The 24,401-nt window shown below is 32.2% G+C and overlaps 1 protein-coding gene across 1 annotated transcript in view; it reads left to right on the top strand.

Moving 5' to 3' along the window:
* The window catches only part of EYS (eyes shut homolog), a 1,484,071-nt gene that overhangs the window by 113,704 nt on the left and 1,345,966 nt on the right, over window positions 1-24,401 (top strand). Inside the window, 3 exon segments of the mRNA XM_034648271.1 lie at window positions 8,091-8,256; window positions 17,715-17,769; window positions 17,771-17,852. Coding sequence (XP_034504162.1) covers window positions 8,091-8,256; window positions 17,715-17,769; window positions 17,771-17,852 — 303 coding nt within the window.

Below are 24,401 nucleotides of genomic sequence, written 5' to 3'. Positions count from 1 at the left end.
AGTGAGAATCATATATAATTTACTATACAGCCAACATCTTGTTGATGGATGTAATCACAGGTAATCACAGATGCCCATGGGTTAACTTTCATTCTTCCACAATAAGTTTTGGTGAAAGCCTTAGTCAGTGTCTCTATGGAAACCGTCTCTACCCTTCTTTTTCATCTCAGGTTTTGTAGCCTCCTTAATTGTGCCATGTCACTGGTTGTTCTCATTGAAATAATACTTACTGAAAAACTACTTTGTAGAAATTCTGTACCTAGGCATACACTGCTGAGCAAGACAGGCCTTGGTCCTGTCTCAGGCTTTGTAATAGTCACTCAAAGTTTAGGTTTGATGATTGTATCCACCTATTATAAGGAAGGCTTAAAAAGGAATGAAATCTTGCCGTTTGCAAAGACGTGGATGGATCTAGAGAGTGTTATACTAAGTGAAATAAGTCAGTCAGAGAAAGACAAATACCATATGATTTCACTCATATGTGAAAGTTAAGAAACAAAACAAATGAACATACGGGGACAAAAAGAGAGGCAATTGAAGAAACAGACCTTTAACTATGGAGAACAAACCGAGGGTTACTAGAGGGGAGGTGGACATGAAGATGGTTTCAGTGGGTGATGGGTATTCAGAAGGGCACTTCTTGTGATGAGCATGGGGTGTTGTATGTAAGTGATGAACCACTAAATTCTATACTTGAAACCAACATTACATTGTATGTTGACTAACTGGAATTTAAAGAAAAATTTGGAGAAAGAAAAAAGGATTATTTCCTCAAACTGACAGCAAGAGACACAAATGGACAGATGGACAGACACTTAAGCATACTTAAATATATACTTAATGTTAAATATATTTCCTACCTCCTTTCCCCAGCTCTTCATAATCTTTTCTTTTTTTTAAGGTTTTATGTATTTATTTTTAAGCTTTTTTTTTTTAGATTTTATTTATTTATTTGACAGAGAGAGAGAGAGAACACAAGCAGGGAGAGTGGCAGACAGAGGGAGAGGGAGAAGCAGGCTCCCCACTGAGCAAGGAGCCCTCTGTGGGACTCAATCCCAGGACTCTGGGATCATGACCTGAGCCGAAGGCAGACACTTAACTGATTAAGCCACCCAAGGGCCCCTTCTTCATAATGTTTTCTTACCTGAATGTAAGATTGGACAGAAAAGTTCAGGAAATGAGAATAGCATGCAGATGAATGCTCACAAAAGGAATGTTGTAGGTCCTCAAAGAATAAGAGTCACACTATTTTTGTTGGTTGTCACAATTGTATTTTGAATAGGTTTACTATTGGCAAATCCGGGTCAGTCCATATTATTCTTACATCTGTTATAAGAACAAAGAAAGGCATTTGCTTCACCAATTCTATTCCAGTTACTAATTTTTCTCAGCCTAGTAGTCACCTGAAGTCCTAATTCTTTATCTTTCTAGATGCCCTTCACAAAGTTAGTATGTTTTTGCAAGCAATCTTTCTTAATTTACAAAAATCCCTTCTGACAATATGCTGATGACTAGAACTCTTTACAATGAGGTGCAAAGTTTAATTACATAATTGGAACAAAAAGGCTTAATATGGACTGTCACCCAGTTAAATTTTCTTGTAAGGAAAATTAAAATTACTCATATCATTTGAACAGTGAATATAGAAATCAGGATACATAAATTAAATTTCAGTTTTAAAAAACTAGGTGCCTCTCTTACTGTCTTACTCTGCAAAGTTCTAATTTGCCAGCCACTTCTTTTTAATTCTATTCTATCTCTTTCATAATGATTTTAAGAACTCGGTGGTGTTATCCAAGGTGAATGAGCTGAACTTTAAAATGAACCTATTTGACCCATAGAAGCACATTGTCCCTAATTTCCTCATTAAAACCCTGATTAAAAAGGTAAATACAAGAAAGACGTGAAGGAATTATAAAATTATCTAGAATCACCCCCAAAGAGGATGCTATGGTGAATTTTAGTACTTTTAATATGGTACAATTTGATCTCTCTTATGAGGACCAAGAGTTAAAATCTTATACTCATATCTACCCATTTATGAAAATATATTCAGTAGTTTATTAGGGAAAACATTTAAGTTGCTAGATATAAAAGTAAAATCAGTGAGGTAGAAATTGATTATGAAAAACGATACAGGAAAAACTATTTTTTGGGGGGGAGATTTACTTCAGTATTTTTTTTTATAGATGGAGAAGATAGTTACACAAATGTTTAATTTAAATATTTAGTTAAATAAAAAAATGTTACTACAGTCAAGTTGAAGTAATGTTAAAATTAAATACATTATTTAATGTATTTAATGAATTTTGTTAAAATTCACCAGTGAATCCATATGGTCCTGGTAAATTCTTTTTTAGGAGGTTTTTGATTACTGACTCAATCTCCTTTCTCTCTATTTTTCTGTTCAAATTTTTAAACTGTTCATGATTCAGTCTTGGTCAATTATATGTTTCTAGAAATGTATCCACTTCCTTTACATTGTTCAATTTGTTTGCATTTAATTATTCATAGTAGTCTATTATACTTTTTATTTGTAAGGCATAAATTGTAATATCTCCATTATCATTCATAATTTAATATATTTGGGCTTCTTCCCCACTCCTCTTGTTTGGTCTAGCTGAACATTTCTCAGTTTTAGTTATCTTCTCATGGAACCAAATCTTAGTTTTGTTAATGTTTTTTATTGTTTTTCTATTTTCTATTTTATTTATTTCTGCTATAATTATTATTTCTTTTTTTTAAAGATTTTATTTATTTATTTGACAGAGAGAGAAACAACCAGAGAGAGAGGGAACACAAGCAGGGGGAGTGGGAGAGGAAGAAGCAGGTTCCCAGTGAAGGAGCCTGATGCAGGCTCCATCCCAGAACACCGGGATCATTCCCTGAGCTGAAGGCAGATGCTTAACGACTGAGCCACCCAAGTGCCCCTGCCATAATTATTATTTCTTTCCTTCTGCTAACTCTTGTCTTAATTCATCCTTCATTTTCTAGTTCCTTGATATATAAAGCTAGGTTGTTTGAGATTTTTTTTCTTAATGTATGCATTTATCACTATACACTTACCCTTTAGAACTGGTTTTGCTGCATCTGTATTTAAGCATCTTTTCCATTTTCATTTATCTCAAGATATTTTTTTAAATTTCTCTTTGATATCTTTTTTTAATCTATTGTTGCATTGCTTAACTTCCATATATTTATAAATTTTCCAGCTTTCCTCCTATTACTGATCTGTATGTAGTTTCACACCATTATGGTCAGTAAAGATACTTGATATAACTTCATTCTTCTTGACATTGACTTGTTTTGTAGCCTAACATATGATCTATGCCTATTCTGCTGCTGTTGAATGTAATATTCTGTTAGATGCATTTCATCTATAGTTTGGTTCAAATCTGCTGTTTTTTTTTCACAGATTCTCTGAATGGATCTATTCATTGTTTAGAGTGCGGTTAATTAATTATTAATGTCCCCAAGTTTATTGCATTGCTATTTATTTCTCCCTTTAGCACTTTTAGTGTTTGCTTTATGTATTTGGGTGCTGCAATATTAGGTGCATAAATATGTATAGCTCCTGCATCTTCTTGATAGGTTGACCCCTTTATCATTATATAACCATCTTTGTCTCTTTTGACCGTTTTTTGGTTAAAGTCTACTTTGTCTGATGTAGCTGCCCCCACTCTCCTCTGGTTACTAATTGATTGAAATATACTTTTCCATCCCTTCACTCTGTCTACATGTGTCCTTAAAACTATGTTAAGTCTCGGGGCGCCTGGGTGGCTCGGTCATTAAGCAACTGCCTTCGGCTCAGGGCGTCATCCTGGCGTTCTGGGAGTGATCCCGACGTTCTGGGATCGAGCCCCACATCAGGCTCCTCCGCTGGGAGCCTGCTTCTTCCTCTCCCACTCCCCCTGCTTGTGTTCCCTCTCTCGCTGCCTGTCTCTATCTCTGTCAAATAAATAAATAAAATCTTTTTTAAAAAAAACTATGTTAAGTCTCTTGTAGGAAGTATATCATTGGATATTTTCTAATTTTTTTCCTTGAAAAATCATTACATTTCTTTAAACCAGGTAAAATAAGATTTAATATAAATAAATAAAATGTGAATGGTTTATTAGTAGCAGTTCAAAAAGGATGAGTGAAAAAGAAATAGCAATGGAAGGAGAGGGCCACAAAAATAAGAACACTTTAGATTTATAAGATCCTGTATTTCAAAGTTTTGTGATAATATTTCTGTTGTGTCAGTTAACAATTGCACCAATACTTCTTCTATTGAAGTGTTAACTAAAAACAAAAATAAAGTAGAAGTTGACGGGGTTCGAAACCCAAATATGTAGTTTTATGTCCTAGCCTTATGAAAATCGAGGTGCATAGACTTAAAACAGACAAAACCTCTTAGTTGTTGTCTTTTTATCTGAAGTATAGAACAGAATTTAAGACTTACCCTACCAAGGCTATTGAGTATTCAAATGAAATGAATTAAATAAAATAATGCCTTTGAACACATTTGAAGAATGGTAAAGTTTATATGTGTGGTAAAATTGTATCGCTCATACACACACACGAAAGAGGGAGAGATGGAATACCCTTTATCCCTATTACTAATATATTTATTATATAAAGGGAAAAACATGTCTACGTATTCTTACATAGTTTATAAAAACTGATAAATGCTTAAAATAAATATAAATAGAATCACCAGGGAATATAGATCTTGCAGTCTTAGGTATAAGGCATGATTTAGGGATATAGTTTCTTTGAAAGAGAGAAGTTAAAGATACTTAATGCAACAAGCAGGATATCTAAAAGAAATCATTATCTAGCTAAGAAATGTGGATGTTAAGATAATAAATCAACATCTAGAGTTGTTTTTAAAGCTTCTTCATGCTATCAATCAAGATCAGTCCCCCTTTATAAAAAAGGGAAAAGCCTTAAGGAAAGCATCATCAAATACATTTGGCATATGAGATGTTAAATCAGTTGGTTAGGAGTATAACATTTTTATGAATATGTGTTTTGTGTAAATCAAATAAAAGTCACAAAACTATGGTACTGCAAAATTTGCTCCTTTCTGATGTAATGTATACTGACATGTGATGTAAAAAAAAAAAAAAGAAAAGAAAAAGATTGCTTTCCTTTTTATGGACAATTCTCTTGATTTCCTTGCTTCTTTTTACTGCCATTGTGAAACTACTTCATCATTGTCTTAATTTCACTCTTTGCTTACCTAAATTATGCTCTCACAAGCTTATCGAAGTTCAAAGTCAGTTCAAGTTTAGTTTTCTAATATGTGCCAGTTGATTAGTTCACTGTCAACAGCAGGATAGATGTTCACTTCCAAATGCATGTTTGTGTATCCCCACCCCCTGGCATCCCACTCACTTTCAAAAGAAACAGTATAAACGCTGAATTGTTTGCCATTTTCAATTTTTATATATAAACTTGGCAGTCAAGTATGGGATAAACTGACGCTGCTATTTTCTGTATATATTTTATTAGCAATTTTAAATGGTAATAAATTTATTTACTGCAATAAATGTAATATTAATTTTCTTGTAGAAATATGACCTATATATTTTGTAGAATACGGGCAAATTTAATACAGTTGATAGATATTTCAAGTTTGAAACAATCCTCAGAAGATGACTTTAGTCTCACTTCTAGGTAGAGGAAACTTTGGTAAGAGTGCTAGGTAAGTGTTGCTGTGGTGATTAACCCCCCACAAACACACAGGTGCATACATACACATTTCAGAGGCCTAAAACAACAGAAGATAATTTCTGTCATCACATGCCAGCTGCAGCTCTGTTCCTCATTCTCATTCATTTTAGGAATAATACTTTGAATATATGATCTACTGAGGGTAACTAACCATTGCAGTTTGCAGAGGACTGAGTGCCTTCGTTGGGCACAGGAATTTCAAAACTAACAAAGTCAAGTCCCAGGCAAACAGTTGAGTTGGTCACCCTAAATCCACTCTGCCACAAAAGTTTAACCCATTTTATATAAAAGAGTCATATTTCTATTTCATGGGTGAAGGTTGAAACTTAACGATTGCTGAGAAATCCACTTCCAGACTGCAACAGATTTTCTAACACATATTTGTTACCTAATACATGAATTCAATGAAGGGTATTAAAACTAAGGATTTTTTTTAAAGCATTAATTCCAAGAGTTAATTTGGGGGGATTAAAAAATAAAATAGGTAATTTTCCATGTAAATGTTTTTTAATACTCATGGGACCAAATAAAACCGATGGAGAAAAGTTAATATTACCATGTTATTTGAGGTCACTGTAAAACTTTAGGTAACCTAATGGCAGAGAGGACCATTCATCCTACTGGAAATCAACTTCGATGTAAGAGAGAGGCCACTTTACAGTAACTGAATTTTACAGAGACACTGATTTGGTCAGACAAATTATGCTGAATCATTAAGTCTTTCTATTTAAGTTTATGAGAATTAAGAAAATAGTGTTTTAATAGGCAGTGAGTATTATATTAGTCACCCTGTCCACACGAATTCAGACTACTTTTCTTAATTAATTAATCAATCAATTAATCTTTCAGATTATTTCTCATTTTTAGTGTTGATTCCAGTTAGTTATATGGCCATTTATGAATTAATATAGAGACTTCTACTTTAAGATTCATATTTTGTATAGCTATTAGGAAATTGTATTGTAAATCCATGTAAAAAGCCATGTCATCATGGCTTGAAATAATGACTACAAAGATGAATTAGTGTAGTAACTTCAATAAAGGAAATTTCAGATGTTTGTGATTCTTTGTGCCCCATGACTCAGCTGTCCTGCCCTTTGCCAATATAGGGGAATTTGCTCATTGAAAGCTCAGTGAATTAGAAATTAAAGTAGGGTATGCTCTAAACAGAATATGTAACAGTAGTCTGCCCCTGGGCCTAAATTTATCCAATTGGTTTATGCCATTCTAAAACCTCAGTAAAGTAGCATATATTAAAATTTAATGATGGCTTGAGTATGACTTGAAATTATTTAAATTTTATTAATTCCATTGTGGATGTAACCAGATATGAATTCTGGTTTGAAGATATTAGGGATCACCATAATATAATAAATTATATTATTAGAAAATATGATATACAAATGTTTAAATGTTTAAAATATGATATACAAATGATACGTATGATATACAAATGTTTAAACTCAACAAATTCTAACAATACCTTGGCATTTCATTGTATTAATACTATTGGTTCACCTGTGCTTTAAATAGTATATCTCTTAATACCATAGGTACTTTTAATTTGTAATATACCTATATGCATATGTACACATACCACAGAGATTGTGACTTCTTAAGACAAAAAGCCCAATTAACTTAGGTCTGGGTGGAAGCAGAACACATAGGTCTCAGAGACTGGATTATCATTATGCCATTTCTGCTGATTGGTTTTCTCCTGGAGAAGGTATGGGTACTAAGTGGAGCATCCCTTGGCACTGTGATGTGCCTTCAGTTAGGGGAGCAGCCTTGGGCTTCTCTGGAGGCACTGACTGGCCTGGTGCTCTGGGCCTCATGACTCTGTCATAAACAATCGTTGGAGGGGCAGCTCTGGGCTGGGACACGTGCTGGGTCATGGAAGAAGCTCTGGTGTCAGTCAGAGCAGTTGGCACACTTGTTTTAAATCTATCTGACCCCTGGCATTTGGTCAGTGCACCTCATGGTGCCCTACTAGTTAGGAACTCCTTCTGGCTACAGTGGGATCCCTCATGGTCATGGTGTCTATCCCATCCTCAGGTTGTGTGCTCAACAGGACAAAAACCCAGGCTAATACACATTAGGAAAACAGAGTGTAAAGGACTATTGTAGATTGAGGAATGAGTCAATATAGCCAAAAGAATATCTCATAGGTATTTTGAACATGAACATGATGAAAGATGGTACAGAAAGAGAAGTTAAAAGAATAAAAGAAATAAGCAAAGGTAGCATAAAAGGTATGTCTTATAAACTTTACTAATTGGTACTTTTAGAAATCAGCTGTTTATAAACAAAATACTTATAAAACATATTTCAATAAGATGTATATCATTTTGTATTGCTTCCTTTTCTAGTATGTATGCACTTTAGAGTGCACGAGATACTGGTGTTGTCTTATGAAGAATGTTTGCTTATTTCATCTGTACCCCTGCTACTGTGGAACCATCAGCTATGATATTTGCCAAGATGAAGTCCATCCTCTTCCTCAATTTAAATATCTGTGGCAACTGGGATTTAAAGGTAATCCAATGACATTTTTTTTTAAATCCCTGAATCACTTCAAAATTTATTAGGTAAGTATTGATTTTCTAGTTACACAAACTATTTTATATCTCAAAACACAAAATAAAGTAAAAATGTATTTAATACTATGTTCTCTGATTTGTTCCTTTAATAGACGTATGCTTAACACCCACTACATCCTAGGAATTTTGCTTGGTGCAAGATATATAATAATGAAGAAAACTAGAGCTATTCCCTACTCTTGTAGATCTATTTTTGGGAGAGGAATTATTGGGCGCATACAATAAGCATACAATTGTAAACTGAAATAAAATATTCTTATGGAAAGAAATAGCCTCTCATGAAAGCTTATAATTAAAGGAAAAGAAAAAAGAAAAAAAATATGGACAATTGGAAGAGTAAGTTGGGAGGTCAGATAAGGTTTCCACTATACAATGACCCTTGAACAGAGATACAGAGAATGAAGCCAGGGTAGAGAAGTTGGAGAAGAGTGCATTTTAGTTTGAGGGAATTATATGTTTTAAAAACACTGTTTCAAAGGATACAATGTTTCATTTATGCAAGATAAAGCAGTTTTGAAATCTGTACAACATAGGGCCTATGATTAATGGTAACATATTGTATATTTAAAATTTTGCCAAAAGGGTAGATCTTATATGAATTGTTCTTATCACAAAAGAAAACAAACAAGATAAACAACAAAAAACCAAAGTGGGTGGGAAGAAAGTTCTAGAGGTTATGGATAAGTTTATGACATTGATTTTGATTATAGTTCACAGATGTATACGTAACTCCAAACACACCAAGTTGTATACATTAAATATCTACAACTTTTTATATGTCAATCATACCCCCTATAAAGTGGGTTAAAAAAAAAACTTCCACTAAATTGGAAGAGATGAATCCTTTGAAGACCTGGCTGGATCTCTGAGAACAAGAATAGAAATAAGATCTGGGGAGAGGGTCATGCCAGAGCTAAAATGCTGGGTTAAATATTTATATTGTTATTCTAAAAGGAGTAGGAAGTCACTGTTGAGTTTGACACATTTAAAAAACAATCAAGTGGAGAAATAGATTGAAGAATAGAAAATTGATAGAGTTAGTTGTATGTTAGTCATCCTGTGAAGGGATAGAAGCTTGAAATACATGGAAGTTCTTGTTTATGAAGTAAATACAGACAGCAAGTGACAGAGGTGTCAATGAAATCCTAGTTTTCTGGCTTTAAACACTTGAAATAATCCCAACACATTTTATTAAATATGTTTTTAATTGTTTTATGCAATGACAGTCCTTATTTCAAAGTCTATTTTGATGAACATAATTTTCTGTTCTATGATTACACTTTGCATTATTTGACTTAGCTCATGCAAATTGATCCACTTTCTTAAAACTGTATCATACTTCAGTTAAATCTTTTAAAGACTCTTTCCTCTGTCAACGATATTTTGGCATTATACTTTATCAACAACCAGCAAATGAGTAGATTTGATATGTCTGTTCTCAACTAATGGCTTATTTTATTCAACTGACAACAGCTGCACTTACAGCACTACTCTTACATTAAAACAGTGATGGAGTAAACTAACAATTAGCTTCTTAGACAGTAGACGTGATAATTTATTTCATTATGCTCTAAAATGATATTCTGGAGAGTTAACAACCCCTAATGACAGAAATAGTTATCGGTTCATTAAGCAAATCACAAAGTGGTAGAAGAGAGCAATGACTTGTTGATTATTTTATGTCAGTGCTAAATGGAACTTAGGAGATTGTGTTATGAATACTTGCTATTTAAAAAATGTCACAAAACAAGCAAACAAAAACAACTGAGGCTAGAGAAGTCAACTGATACATCTGGTTTTAGGACTATTTAGGGATTATGCTAGTTTAGTGGTTTTAAATGTTGGCCACATATTCTAATCACCAGAGGAACTTTTTTTAAAACCTACCACCGCTGGGCTCCCATTACAGAACAATCAAAGTGGAACTGTAGTGAGGTGGACGTAGAAACTTGGAAAGGCTCTCCAGATGCTTTCAATGTGCAGTATGAGAAACATAATTTACTCTTCCTAGCCAAATCAGTGCGTGGCCTTCAGGGCCTGCATCATTGTTATAATCGATTTTCCTTTGTCTCAAAGTAGAAATAATGCATGTATACATTCACTAAATTACAAACATTAAGATTCTTTGAGAACTAAAAATAGCTACAGGGAACATATTCACTAAAATACAATAGCAAATACATTTTTTAGGAAAAATAGGGGTAATAGGAAATCAAACAACCTGTGTATAAATCATTTCTGAGTAAACATAGTTTTATGAATGACAAAGTAAGTTTATTTTAAAGTAAAACAAATACATTTTTTAGGACATGGGGGTAACATGAAGTCAAAATTGTTCATGCATAAATCAACTTTGAGCAGTTAACATTAAGGTAATGTATTTAGTCATTATCGTTTCATGAAAGTACATTCAGAACTTAATGATTACAAAAATAAGAATTACGTGACCTCCGGGGCGCCTGGGTAGCGCAGTCGTTAAGGCGACTGCCTTCAGCTCAGGGCGTGATCCTGGCGTTCTGGGATCGAGTCCCACATCGGGCTCCTCAGCTGAGCCTGCTTCTTCCTCTCCCTCTCCCCTGCTGTGTTCCCTCTCTCACTGGCTGTCTCTCTGTCACATAAATAAAATAAAATCTTTAAAAAACAAAAAAAAAAACAAAAAAACAACAAAAAAAAGAATTACGTGACCTCCACATCTGAGAATCTAAATGACTTGGGCTGTCTGAGCTAAAGAAGTCAGCGTGTGATGAAGCTTAATAGTCAATAAATAGTTAACTAGAGCTACCCAAATTCTTTTTTAATGTCAGTACAAAGATTCAATAAAGCAATTCTCCCAGTAAAGTTTTCAAAACAAAAAAGAAGTTAGGATAAATTTTAAAAGTATGTAAATAGGATTACATGTTTTATGTAATTCTTTTTTTTTTTTTTCTGGTTGATGCTGTTAAGATCTCATTTCCTTTTTTTCTCACAAAATATAATTGAAGAGGAACATTAAAATCAAGCTGGTATATTTGCATGGGGTGCATTAATTTTACCAGTAGTAAAATTATTTTTAATTAAGAGATTTTTCTACCAACTAAATGAAGTGTCTTACACGCCCAATCAATTCTTGCCAATATGATTGCTCTACAAAGAAGGGATGATAATTAATTAGAAGAAGCCCCTTCAAGGACAATTGGTCTACAGTGCACAACTTGAGAAAGAGCTGACATGCACTGTTTCTTTTCAATGTCATCATCTATGTTCATTTTATGTATTATTAGGCTTGAGAAAAAGAGATACTGACAGAGTGGATAATGAGTTGTGAAGTGAAATAAGATAATATGAATCATAGTTAAGAAAAGACGAAATCATAGCAAAAATAAAGAGATAAGTTCTCTGAATACCTTTCTTTTTTTAAAGCTTGTGATCATTACAACTTAGTTAACTGAATTTGAAACACACATTTACAACATTTAACATGTGATAGTGAAGTATTTTTTTTTTCAAAATGAATGAGTTCTCTGCTTCTGAATTGATATTGCAAGCCAATATGTACTTTAAATTCTCTCCCTTTTTTCTTTATGAAGTACTAGATCTTATTTGTGGTAGAAGATATTGTAAGATATTAATTATAATCTATTCATTTATGTGACTTTTGTAATTTTATAACGATCAATTGGAGATAGGAAAACTCTGTATCTCCGAAGCAATCTTGATCAAGAGTACTTTTTCTTATTATCCTGCTCCTCTTTCAAGTCTTTTGTTAAATACCTGCTGTTATTTCTATGTCCATTTAAGATTTTCAGGCCTTGGGGCACCTGGGTGGCTCAGTTGGTGAAGCATAAGCCTTAGCCTCAGGTCATGATCTCAGGGTCCTGGGATTGAGTCCCACATCTGGCTCTCTGCTTAGCGGGAAGTCGACTTCTTCCTCTGTGCTCTCTCTCTCTCAAATAAACAAATAAAATCTCAAAAAAAAAAAAAAGATTTTCAGGCTTTACTTCAAGATTTAAAAAACAAATCTGAGTTTTAAAAACCAACTATATTTTAGTGCTTTTCACTTACATTACCTATATTTTTTTTACAGTTGACAGGATTATGGTAATTAATTATTAAATAAAAATAAGTGTCTTTCATATACAGGTAGAGACAATTAAAGGGTTTAATGGAAAAAAAAACAGCAGTGAAAATATTAAAATACCCAGCACTAAAATTAACAAAAATGTTACATGAGTTCTACATTGAGAAAACTTTAAATACTACCATAGTATAGTTACAAATACACAAAATCTGGGAAAAAAAATTCTACAGATATACCGTGCTACAGGAAAGGAGACCTAATGTATTAAAGATTTCAGATCTCCATATTTTTCATATATTTATGAAGACTTCAGTAAGATAACAACAATGCTTTTATGTTTGTTTTATTTATTAAAGTCTACTTGGAAAACTAACTAAAGCCAGCTATACTCTGTAAAAGTGCATTATGTGGGTTGTGAGGCATAGATTTAGTTCTGCCAAAAAATAAAGCATATTTTATAGCTTCAGTAATTAAGAGCATGGTAACTGTTGCACTGATAGTCAAAACGGCAAAATACAACATCCAAAAATAAATTCAAGTCATGCAGAAAATTTAACATCTAATAGAATTTCCATCTCAGTCATTAGGGTAAATAAGAATTAATCAATAATTGAGGTTGAACAACTGGATCATCACCTGGAAAAAAAAAAGTCTGATTCATATCTTAACAGAATACTCTGAGTTAAATTCATATCAATAAAAGTCCTAAAAATAAAAATTTAAATGATAAAACTATCAGAAAAATGTTGGAGAATTACTTTAAAAATTTGGATGGAGAGGAGCTTTTATAGCTACCAATCAAATTTAGTTGCCAGAAAAAAAAAAAAAAAACACTAGTCATTTGACTACATGACAAGAAAACGTGTCTGTGAAAGACATGATCGAAGCAGTCAAACAGCAAAACAGACAAACAAAAACTGTTCAGAAGGCATAAAAAGTATTCCTAAATACACACGAAAGTGTTCAGCTTTACTCATAATGAGAACAAAGCAAATTTTATAAACATCATAAATATATAATTTTTTTCTCATAAACATAACAAAAATTTGAGAGATTTTATACATTCCTTATGAAATGTAAAATCACTATAAAATCTGAGCAAGGCCAATTCACAATATCCGTCAGTATTATAAATGTGTATACTGTTTGACTTAGCTTTCCCATCACACATGCTTCCATCCACATGCTAAGTAATACATATATATATATATATATATATATACACACACACACACACAAGATTATATTTGGCATCATTGCTTATTTGAGCAAAAGAATGAACACAATGTAGAAATGATTATGCAATACTCCTAGTTCTGATATGGCAATCCATGAGATATAGAATACAGGGGAAAGAATGGAAGGCATGCAGTAATGTAGAATTGTGTATGGAATAAGCCACCTTTTGATTTTTTATATTCAACTTGTGGTTATCTCCCTAGAAGCTTTTTCTATGTCCTTTGCTCCATGGTTCTGAAATTCCACTATGTTGGGACTTATGTTGCAGATTATAAATTTTTAAAATTGAGATAATAATTGACATATAACATTATATTAGCTTCAAATGTATACCGTAAGGATTCTATATTTGTATGTATTGCAAAATAGTCATCATGAGTCTAGTTAATATCCATACCACACATAGTTACATTTCTTTTCTTGTGATAAGAACTTTTAGGATTCACTCTCTCAGCAACTTTCAAATATACAATACAGTATTGTTAGCTATAGTCACCATGCTATATATTGATCCCATCCCCGGGACGTATTTATCTTATAACTGGAAGTTTTTACCTTTTGTTCACCATCATGTTTCACCTATCTGCCACTCTCCACTTTTGGCAACCACAAATCTGTTCTCTGTATCTATGAGTTTTTGTTTTTTCTTCCCTTTTAGATTCTACGTATAAGTGAAATATACTGTATCTATCATTCTCTGATTTATTTCACTTAGCATAATGCCCTTAAGTTCCATCTATGTTGTTGCAAATGACAAGATTTTCTTCTTTTTTTAGGACTGAATAATATTTCTCTGTGAGTGTGTGTATGTGTGTGAGTGTGCACATGTGCTGTTCATCCACTGATGGACAATTAGATTGTCCATGCCTTGGCTATTGTCAATAATTCTGCAATGAACATGGGGATGCACATATCTTTTTAAATTAGTGTTTTTGTTAATTTGAGATAAATACTCAGAAGTGGCGTTGTGGCACCATATGAGAGTTCTATTTTTAATTTTTTGATGAACCTCCATGCTGATTTCCATAGTGGCTGCACCATTTTACATTCCCATGATTGTATTCTTGTTCATGTGTAAGCACTTGATAAAACCCTTTTATATGGAAGTGTGTGCTTTCCAATTTTTGGGTAGTCTCTGTATTATTTCACTAATAATCCCTCTTTAATGTTTCCTATTTTTGTGCCTCTAACTCCAAAAATTTGATATTGTGCCTCCTAAATTGATCACATTTTCTCATAATTATCTTTTCCATTTCTTTTTATTGTGCCCTATTTTCTACTCTATTCCCCCAATTAAATATATGAAAACTAGCGTTGAATTTTTTTATTATTTTTGTAACTTTCCTAGACATTTTTATTCTTGTCTAAATTGTACATTTCCATGACATTCTATTCTTTTATATAGATGAAACAAATTTTCTTATAACTCTAAGTATATTACAGTTTTGATTTATTTTAAATTTTTGTCTTCCATTCAGTGTCTTAATTTCTGTAAGTATTTTTAATGATGATGTGTTCTTTCTTATTTGGAACCTTTCTGCCAAATGTTGGATAATCATATTTAATGGCGATGACCTAACAATACTTATTAGAAGCTTACCATGTGAACATGGGTTTTGATAACTGACAGCTCTATTGGAGGGTTGCAAGTTGACAGCTGGCCATTCAATGGCAGAATCCCAATGAGCTTGGTATCCTTGAGGCAGGAGCCTCTAAAATCCTCTTTCTCCTGAGAATAAAGCTTGAAAATTATTTGTTTGTGGGCCAGTAAGGAGGAGACTGGTGGGTCAGAATAATTATCCTGATTTGTGATTTGAGAGAAAAGCTAGGTCAAGTATTCTCCGTGTTGCCAGAATGCAGTATTACATTCTCAGAAACGTTTAAGTCCTGAGCATCTTAAGGTTTCTGCTAAGTACATAAATTTGTTTTTTATAAGTATGCCCGCTAATTACACTTTTGTCTTTTGACTGTTGCCATTCTGATAATTTAGTCACTACATTTCCACTATCATTTCAGCTTCTTGAAATTAATTGAAAATATTTGCTCAAAAAAATATTTGCTCACTGTTTCCTCCCTTCTCATTCTCTTTGTGAGTTAACACTTTTATTTTTTCATTACTTCCTTTTTGAGCCTTTGGGAGGAAGAAGGGATGATATCTCAGTTAAGTCCAAATATTTAATCAGATACTTCATTATAGAAAACTCTGTTCCTGTAAATTGGACAACTTAGATGAAATGGATAAATTTGTAGAAAAATACTAGTTGATGAATTGACTCAATAATACATATAAAATCAGAATAGTTCTACAAGCTCTAAAATAATTGAATAGTTTTAAAAATCTATTTCCACAAAGAAAACCACTGGAAATATATTTTCTTTATCAAAGTTCTCCCAAATATTCAATAAAGATTTAAATCAAATACTATTTAAACTCCTTAAGAAAATAGAAAGGAGCATTAATCAATTGATTATATAGGCTAGGATAGCCATATTTGAGTTATTTTATCTCAGCACATTGAAGATATGATTCTTATTGGCATCATTAAATTTACTGATATTTTCTTCTCTTGTGGCTGATCGGCTGATAATCTCACCCACTGATTATTTTATTACTAATCTAGTCATAATTTTTATAATCTTAAAATTGCTAGCAGTTTAATTACACTGGTAAGGTTGAAAGATTTGGAACATTCTGCAAGGCTTCCTAGCTTTTTCCTTTTTTTCCAGAGTTACATATAACATATCTAAACGGGTTTGCACACAGCAGGAAGATTTCAGCTCGTGAACCAGCTCTACTTTACAATTCAGTTGTAAGTTGCATAGCTTACATAATAGTTTCTGGGAAGTCATGCCTCACAAACACTAGATTTCAGGTTTGTTAACCATAAGCAATTCTAAAACAGAACTATTTGCTAGGATATTGTGGATAAATATTATCTACCTAACAAATTGTGTTGGTCACTTTACTGGGAGGTTTAGTTATGTTTAAAAGAAACTATATCCAATCTCTTATGTTGTTTCATTACCTGTTAATACTACACCATTGATCCAAAAAAAAAAAAAAATCACAGTTTCTCGGTTCAGCATAATTAGGCCTTTCTCTCCACAATTCTGGGATATCTTTTTGTTTGTTTGTTTGTTTAGATTTTGTTTCCAAATCTCTCATTCCCTAATTCTCTGTTTACCAATTTTATTAACCTTTTTCTATAGATACTTCAACATATTTATCACAGATATTTTACAATCTTTATATAATTCTAAGTCTGAGTCATCTGTTTTTACTCTTTCCTTTTGAATACAGGTCACATTCTTTTGCTTTCTTGCAATGTCATTTTTTATTGTATTACAGATATTATATCTAACAGAGTGCAAAATAGCTAAATTATATATGTATATATATGCATACCTATATCTATACTGACACCCTCCCACCCCCACATAAACACACTCCCTTCCTTTTTATCAGATGGCTAGGGTTAGGTGTTAATGATTTTTCTATTATAAATATTTTAAGGGGCACCTGGGTGGCTCAGTTGTTAAGCATCTGCCTTTGGCCCAGGGCATGATCCCAGGGTCCTGGGATCAAGCCCCACATCAGGCTCCCTGCTCCGCTGGAAGCCTGCTTCTTCCTCTCCCACTTCCCCTGCTTGTGTTCCCTTTCTCACTGGCTGTCTCTCTCTCTGTCAAATAAATAAATAAAAATCTAAAAAAAATAAAAATAAAAGTAAATAAATATTTTTTGAAATGTATATAAAGAGTAAATGCTTTTAATACAAAATTTATTATATTTGTATCTATTAAATCATCTTCATAATCATTACTTGGAAATTTATTTGACAAATTTAATTATTTAAAAAAATACACTGGCCTGGAAGATGTATCTTATTTTGATTTCTCAGTTCATTTTTTAAAATGAGAAGATTGGGTCTTATTCTACTTTACGTCTTTTTCAAATTTAGTATTCTATACATATAGAAGCTTATTTTGTGGTAGACATTGTCAAATAGATCTTACCAAGTAATTTGACAACTGTCTTTAATAATTTAATGTAAATTTAAGTTTCTGAAAGATTATTTAATTTTCCATCTCTTTGAAAGGATCTGAAGATGGAAATTATGAAGTGGCTATTGATGCCTACTTCTTTCTCTCTGCACTGTACTGAAGGCGCAGTCTATGTGAACACATCTCAAGACCTTCATTATGTACGTTGGTTCCTATGTGAAGGAATAGTAGAGGTAAGATACATTTATGTAGTAGTTCCTGATTTATCTCTTTAACTCATAATTTTCTGATTTGAAAAAAAAAGCTAAAATTGTTAAAGTTGCATATTCAGGTTCAAGATGTGTGTAGCTTAAATATAACCTCAGAAACAAATTCTCAACAATCTACTTGGAAATCTTTCATCTTTTTATTTCTTATATTTATAAAATAGACAGGTAATAAAAAGTTCTTTCATTTTATCTCTAGTCTTTTTGTGTTCTATTCATGTTACAATTTGCTGACCCATTAAAGCCTCTTGAACACAGTTGTGAGTATGTTACCCTTTTGTTTAAAGATCATAAAGCATTTCCATTGCCTTTTGGAATATATGTAAATTTCTAGAAGATATCTAATGTCTAGGCAGTTTTACCATAATTACAATTATGGGGCTTACGGAAAGAAGACAAAGAGTGACCCTTGTTTTCCTCATCTCACCCCCATCTTATACAAATTAGGTAATACTATCAAACAAATAACAATAAGAAATAAAAATTTTATGATCTGAATTTTAAACAAATAAAGAACATTTTGTTGAAAAGATTGAGGAGTTTTCCAAAAAGTTTAGAAAATTAACAGAATATTTATAGCCTCTCTTGTCTGGATATGACCTTAATTTGGTTATTTTATAGAAACAAAAACCATATTCTACCTTTATGCTTTGTATATATTTCATATAAAATTTTCAGTAAAGCCATTTCATTATGAATAAATCCATTAACACCAAGCTAACATTACAAAAAATAATACAAGTCACTGTTTACTTCAAAAAGAACCAGCTGGTGAGGCATTACAAATATAGGCTAATAGACCTTAAGTTTCTCAGAACTTTCAATTTCACTTAAGCCCTCAACTATATACATATTGTTAAAATTCATAAACATTGGTATTAAGCTTAATATACCTTTACATGTATGTATTTAGCCATTCACAGATACATGACTATGCACATAGATAATTAAAGTTTTTATCTTTAAGATATATTTAATTTTATCAGCCTATAAAAGAACATTACATATTATATTAAATTTACTAATTAAGTAATTCTCAGCGAAAAAGCAAGCAAATCATATTTATCTTGGATACATATTTCTATTTCTCTGTATTCTTTTAAAATAATTGCCAACTTTCTTTTTTTAAATTTTATTTCTTTATTTGAGAGAGAGAGAGAGAAAGAGAATGAGTGGGGAGAGGGGCAGAGGGAAAAGCAGATTCCTCAGCAGGGAGCCAGCCACAGGGCTGGATCCCAGGACCCTGGGATTATGACCTGAGAGGAAGGCAGACGCTTAACTGACTGAGCCAGCCAGGTGCCGCTAATTACCAGCTTTAAATAAAGTAACTAATATTTGCTTTTTTAGACTCAAGAGAAAACACAAAGACAGCAATCCAATAACTGTTAGTTATTTTATTTTTTCATGATCACACATTTTATATCACTTTGACAACTTTTATGTTAGGCAAAATAAACATAAGTATACATATATAAACATAAATATACATCACTTCACATTTGCATGTCCTAGTTTTCATTCTGTAAGGAAAAGAGATAATTTAAAATTATATTTAGAGATTAATATTTGTATACTTTTCTTACTCGAAAGTTGTGCAGGTATCCAATAATAATTTGTTAATTCGATTTAATGTCAGTGCAAGGTCGTGATGTTAACCAAAGATTTGGAAATTGCAATTTATACCGTCAAGTCCTTTTGATTTGTAGTATCATCAGCAAAACATATCAGTACATAAACATAGTAGAATCAATAAGAATTCACAAGATTAAAACCCTTTTAAATGATATCCATTATTAAAATTTCAATTATTTTAATTTGATATTTTTGTGATCATAAACAATCTAAGGAAACAATGATATAATAATTCTTTAAAAGTTATATTAAATCATTCTAATTTGCCTGAACATTCATTTATTTATTGGGAAATTACATAAGCTATTTTTAATGTAAGTAAACCTCAATGTTCTTATATTTAAAAAAGCGACTTTTGACTTTATGCCAGAATTCTAAGGCATAATTTTCTTTTCATCTAAAAGACTAATTATATTACACACACAGTTACACATTTTCTGCGTTAAATTTTTGGCAAAGGGAAAATGTATAAATAAAGCACAGTTAATCATTGTCCTTTTCCTTTCATTTTTGACTGTTTATCTGAACAATAGTCCTAAAATGTGCATATATTGATGGAAAATTTATTTATGATAAATTAATTTTAAAAATTTCCCAACCAAAAAAGAAAGAAATAGCAAAATGAAGAAACAATGGGGAGCTAGCTTCAGGCAAATACATGACTATAAAGGTTAATTATCTTCTATCTTCAAAGAGCAGGAGAGGCTTAAATGCAGAAAAGCTCATTTTCACACATACACATACATACAACTTATTACAGATAGTTTGAACACTCTTGAAAGTGTACTGTACTTATCTACCCAATAAACTCTATCTCCCCATTCTGGTCTCAGGTATCCAATTCTTTGGTGCATCTGGGACAACAACCTAGTGACCTGGTAAAGTTTAACAATAACTCACATCCTTGATAATTCCACAGAGCCATATACTTAAAAATCTAGTGCTTATTAATCCCAGAAGCATAAAAATGAAAGAGGGGTTCTTGTGCACTAAACAAAGTAATCTCTCTATTAGACACATGGGATGGAAAGTCTCCTCATGAGAGTCTTTCTCTTTTTGTTCTAATGTATCTGTCAAATGAACAATCTCATTCATGTCAAAGTTTCCCCAGAGTGGCCACTCTAATTTCAGATTGTCCTTTGAGAAATTATAGCAGTTAGAGAGATATGTACCTGACATAACAACACGAAGGGAGGAATGTGTGGTGTTGAAGCCTATGAGAGAAGACCCCATGAAAACTTACGTAGGTGCCTGTGCAATGTTATGTGGCCAAAACCTACCAAAGAGCGGTCAGTCCAAACTGAGAGCTGGACAAAAGTGTTTACAAGATTTTGAAAAGGTGACGCAAGGAAAATACTGTTCAAGGAATGTAGATTACTGTGACTTTCTCAACTCATTTTTTATTTAGGTCTTCTGAACAATGAAATTGTGAGAGCCATGCTTGTCCTCTTCCAGTGGACATACTCTTTTAGACTGACCAGACAAGTGAGGAAGTGAGAGAAAATTCTTTTCTTTTTGGATCAAATTGGATCACATAATCAAAGGATTTCTAAAACGTTTTCTTATTCTTAGAAAAAAAATAAATAGTGTTTGGGAATTTGATGAAAATAAATTGGAGTTCAGAGCTGATACTGTACCTATGTCACTGTCACAGCTGGGGAGAGAAATGTCCAGTGGTCCCAGAGTAGTGCACTGTTTGCGGCCTAAGGGTGTGAACTTTCGTAGTGAGGGCATTTTAATTGGATTTTGCAGAATTTTGTGTTTGTTCACAACTGATCCTCCAAAAGGCCACCAGACAATTCTGTTGATCAAAAGAAACTAATTCTTTTAGGTTTACCACAATAATGAGAAACAACACCTAAGAGAGGAAGTCTTACTAGTGTGTCAAAGGGAGAATTTATGGAAAGATGTTTATATGCTCTAGAGCCTTAGTTGTAGGGGGTGGGTACTTGTAAGGAGTGTTTAGAGTTCATGAATAAAGCTTTGTCTGGTGGACAGAATATGAGAATCTTAAAGTGAGGTTGATGAGCAAGCTGTTATGCTTGGTAAATAACTTATTTTAGTTGGTTCACAGTGTTACTTTCCAAGAAAAGGTATTTCATGGAGCAAAGAGTAAGTTATTTTTTATATATATATTTTCTCAGTATTTTAAAATATAGGATGGGAAATTTGGTTCATTTCACTTCTCATCATCAAATACTAAAATTCCAAAAGTATTCTTTCCTTCCTTTGTGTTAAAAAATGCCCTCTCTTCAGGTCTTTTTAAATGCAAACACTTTTGGAAGGAAAGCACATAAATATAAGTGAGTTCATTTTTTTTTACATGCTTGCTTTACAAAAAGGTTATGAGATTATATATTATTATGAGTTCCTGGGGACAGAGGATGCTTTTAAAACATCGAGAAGACAGAGGGACACTAAAAGTTGCAATAGGAAAAATCTTTACCAAATTTAACTCTTTCACTATTTTTTACTAGGTCTGAGCCAGTATAAATTTGGATTTTAATTCATCCAAATATATTTTTATTTAGATAGGAATATGATCAAGGCATTCTTAATGTTCCCCACCTTAACTGAATTTTAGATAAGCTTCTTACTAACTATAGATCCCGGACCTCCTTTTTCTTAGAGCATTTATTCAGAAAATTTGCAATTATAAATTCTTTTTCTGTCTCTCTAAAGTATATGCAAATCTACTTTCCGCCTCTTGCCAGTTTTAGGACTCAGGAACTGTCTTTCTCAAGGACCTGGGAACTATTTCTTTGAAATGTAAACATTGAAAGAGAGATGTAAATGTAAACATCCTGTGAGAGAGTAGGAGCACCAATTAGCAAATACAGAAGGCCTACTAACAAAGCAAAACATTTGCAAACTCAAGAATAACTCAATGTGCTTTACTCATTTCATTGATCAGTCTCTCCCCTAATTTCCTCCAGTACTTCTCTAGCTAATGACACCACTTAAAATCTTTCTTGTCTTGTTTCAGCAAAGTTGAGTTCCATCTCTCTCTTCTATTGCAATAGTCTTGAATAAAGTCTTTCTTGCTTGTTGAATTTCGTCTAGTGCAAATTTTACTTCAACAAATACTTTTCTAAGTATCCAGGTTTCTACATATTTTATAAAGAAGTCACTCACTCCTATGGGTGAAGTCTTTACAGATCTATTTAATTGACATGGCCCAAAAAATGGTAAATATGTCATATATTAAGTCTTAGAGTTTCTCCCCTTTGGTATCTCTTTACTATGTGATTTTACTAATATAACATGGCAAATAATTTATACAAAAAATGATTTTCCATGAAATGATAGCATTATTTAGTCATTTACTTGTATATACAAAACATTTTTCTTGAAGTATGTTGTAAATATTCTTGTAGCTTAACTTCTATTCAGCCAAAGTTAGTTTTGTGTGTAGTATTGTGTTACATACCTACATCAGTAATAATGAATTCCCATAAAATGATTTTCCAGTACTGTTGTACTTCTCCTTGGGAAGAAAAGATTACCCATTGCCCAGATTTATGACTGTATTACATTTCCTTATCACATAAATGTACTTTAATTATCAAGAATAAAATAAAAGCTCATTCCATTTTTCATGCACGTTTTTAATATTGGCTTTTTGTATTACAGATGTTAACAATTGTCAATATAATTATTAATTATAATATAATTATAAGTTAATATTGTAAGTTGATTATAATAATTATAATAATCAGTATAATAGTAATCACATAATAATGCATATAAGTGCTGAACTTCCCAAAGTAATTTCTGTTACTCTAATCTTGGGCATACATAAGTGGATTTCAACTTTTCTTTCTTTCTTTTTCTTTCTTTCTTTCTTTCTTTCTTTCTTTCTTTCTTTCTTTTTTCAGAATCCATTGAAAATCTGATGAAAGTTAGAAACAGTTCCCTCATAATAACTTATGTGCACACAAGCACAATGTTTTGCACAAAATTTCAGAGGGTCATGGACTTATTGAAGTAGATTTCTTGATTTTCCATATATTCAAAAATTGAGAAATCTTTGCCCTAAATGTGCATTGCAGATTCAGCTTTGTATGTACCCACAGATAAAATATACTGTCTTACAAGTTTTTCTGGGAGACCTTTTCTTATGTGAAAATTTAATTATAGAAACTAAAATTTTAGTAGAAGACTAGACTGTATGAACAGATGAGAAACACTGCTGAAATACAAATTAAGTATTTTTCAATTGCAGCAATTACTTGTAATGGTTTTAAGAGATAGTAAATAATTACAGTAAGAAAAGTTAACCATCTTCAATATATACTAAAAGAGCCTTAACAAAGCTTTCAATGTAATTTAGGTGTTCATATTACAATCTTTACACAAAGGATAGTATTTTTTTATATATTATTTTGAGGAAAATTCATTTGACAAGTTTTCTTTTAGTTCTTTTAGGTTTTCTTAAATCCCAATAATAATTATTTTGAAAATATAACAAAAAAGGAAAGTATATATTTATGTGGAGTATTAGTTGCCATAGTCTGAATTCTGCACTATTATTCCTTGCTGTTAAAATATTATTTTTTCCAAGATTTTTTGAAGATTTTTTATGTGTTATTTAGTGACCTAGATTTATAATAACTAAAAATACAGTAAGTCTTTAGCATATGGCATTTTTCTCTTCATTATAAAGTAGCAAATTATGCATCCTTTTATATTTTTTAGTAGAAATTGAGCATTAAGAATACACAAGTCTTCACAGACTCTAGGTATTGAGTATGGTTAGCTCATCATGTTTGATTTTTTCCTTATGTTGTATTGAATCATCCCAGACTATACTGAAAAGATGCAAACAAACAAGCAAAAGGTATAGAAAACCATTATCTTGGAAGCATTGTTCTTTAGCAGTTT

This window comes from Ailuropoda melanoleuca, chromosome 19 (assembly GCF_002007445.2).
Source record: "Ailuropoda melanoleuca isolate Jingjing chromosome 19, ASM200744v2, whole genome shotgun sequence".
Lineage (NCBI taxonomy): Eukaryota > Metazoa > Chordata > Mammalia > Carnivora > Ursidae > Ailuropoda > Ailuropoda melanoleuca.
The sequence above is the reverse complement of the archived record's forward strand: the minus strand, read 5'-3'. Positions and strand labels throughout refer to the sequence as shown.